This window comes from Amphiura filiformis, chromosome 18 (genome assembly GCF_039555335.1).
Source record: "Amphiura filiformis chromosome 18, Afil_fr2py, whole genome shotgun sequence".
NCBI classification, from domain to species: Eukaryota; Metazoa; Echinodermata; class Ophiuroidea; order Amphilepidida; family Amphiuridae; genus Amphiura; species Amphiura filiformis.
In genome coordinates, this window is record NC_092645.1 from 65,759,888 (window position 1) to 65,761,933 (window position 2,046).

Below are 2,046 nucleotides of genomic sequence, written 5' to 3' on the forward strand. Positions count from 1 at the left end.
TAGATTAAAAATTGCCCCCTCGTCTCTGGTAATGACTTGCGGGGATTTCTTCCTTATCCAGATGGATTCCATAATTCTTCTTAATCTCGCGTCACCTTCCTTGCTAAGAATTTTGGACCCTTTCCAATCGATGACATGGTTTTGTTGTACAGAATGATCGGCTATCGCTTTCAGATTGTTTTCTGGTCTGACGGGTGTAGTTCTTTTTCAAACCCGTAACTTTGTCCGTTTCTGTCATGTGTTCACTTAGTCTCGTGGAAAATAGTCACCCACATATGACTGATCACAATCAGAACAAGGGATTTCATATAGAGTCTGCTGTAGAGTCCGGATCGTTCTTGTCCTTGGGGTGGACGAGCATTTTCCTTAATGTGGAGTTGGGTCATTACAGTCATTTGATTGCAAGCAGTTGATTACATACATACACGAGAGTTTTTGTTACACGCCATTTCAAAAGATCACAGCGTGAAAAACCAAAACATATGCAAAATATATACAAGAAACAATTGAAAAACAAAAGAAAAATGAAACAGGTGGGTTTTAAGGCCTTTTTTTTTTTTTAAAGGCAGAGACTGTTTGAGCACTTCGCATAGATGACGGCAAATTGTTCCAGATCAGACGTGCATTGTAGGTAAATGCCTTGTCGGCAGCGGATTTGAAAGTCCAACTGCGTATGATCGGCACATTCAAACGTGTGCGATCTGAGGCGGATATAAGGCCCTCACGAGGATTCTTAAGTTCCAGACATGGTGACAGGTATTCTGGTCCAATGCCGGCAAGGCATTTAAAAACATACAGCATGGCTTTGAAAGTTATTCTATCCTCTACAGACAACCAGTGGGGCTGATGTAAAAGCGGTGATACATGGTCCCTTTTCTTTGCACAAAAGATGATTTTTGCAGCCCAGTTTTGGAGGGTCTGAAGGCGAGCAATATCAGTAGTGTTGGCACCCATGAGGAGAACATTGCCATAATCAAGTCTGGATAAGATAAGTGAGCGGATAATATCATTACTAGTATCAAAGTCCAAGAATCGTCTGGTACGAGAGATATTGCGAAGATGGAATGAAACACTGCGTGTGAGTGAAGAAATTTGGTTACGCATGGTCATGCAGTTATCAAAGATAACTCCAAGATTTCGGACTGTTTCCGATGGTTCAATGGCCTCACTTCCAATTTGGAGTGTGACAGCAGGCATCTGGTTCTTAACATGAGATGAAGCGGCGATGAAGAATTCAGTCTTCTCACGATTGAGTTGAAGCATATTGCATGTCATCCATGATTGAATGTCACCAATGCATGATGTAAGAGAGGAGAGTGCACGATCAATGCCGGGTCAAAGTTGGTATACAGTTGATTGATTCATATACCAGAGTTACTGAGACTAGTTCTACAATTATTGATCATGTTGTCTGTAATAATTGGAATAATATCTGCCGGTCGGACACGGTCAGTGTAGGTCTCAGTGATCATTTCCTCATTTATTGCACCAGGAAGATCAGTAAGGTGCATAACGTGATCAAGGTGCGATCTCTTACAAATTACAATAAAGATGTCCTGCTGGATGCACTGACCGTGGCCGACTGGTCACATGTGTATTGTAGTGATGTAGATATAGCCTGGAATTGTTTTTAAAGAAACCTTCTTGGGTATTTTAAACACCATTGCTCCCATTAAGGAAATTCGTTTGAAAAACAGAACTGAGCCTTGGATGTGCAGTGAAATTCTAACTGACATAAGAGCTCGGGACAAGTTTTTACACATGTTTAAAAATAAGAAAGACCATGAGCTGTATTCCAGTTACTGTAAAATCAGAAATAAAGTGCAAAGAGATGTTAAGAAGGCAAAAGCTACTCATTTTGCTAATAAGATCGAAGAAAACAAAAACAACACCAAAGCTCTTTGGAAAGCACGAAGAACAAAGATCAGTCTCAAATTGTGAAATGTGTTTTAATTCAAGCAAAGTGGCTGACTATATTAATGAATTCTATACAAATGTTGCTGATAATTTGGTCAATAATCTTCATTCATCAGAGGGAAATTTTTT

General features: G+C 39.9%; 1 protein-coding gene across 1 annotated transcript; it reads right to left on the bottom strand.

Moving 5' to 3' along the window:
• Positions 1–540: 540 nt before the first annotated feature.
• Positions 541–1,263, bottom strand: LOC140139325 (uncharacterized). Its single transcript, XM_072161106.1, has one exon. The coding sequence runs from the start codon at positions 1,261–1,263 to the stop codon at positions 541–543; it is 723 nt and encodes a 240-aa protein (XP_072017207.1).
• Positions 1,264–2,046: the final 783 nt, after the last annotated feature.

Excerpts from the sequence above, each read along its gene's own strand:
- LOC140139325 (XM_072161106.1), bottom strand. The coding sequence starts at position 1,263 with ATGCTTCAACTCAATCGTGAGAAGACTGAATTCTTCATCGCCGCTTCA.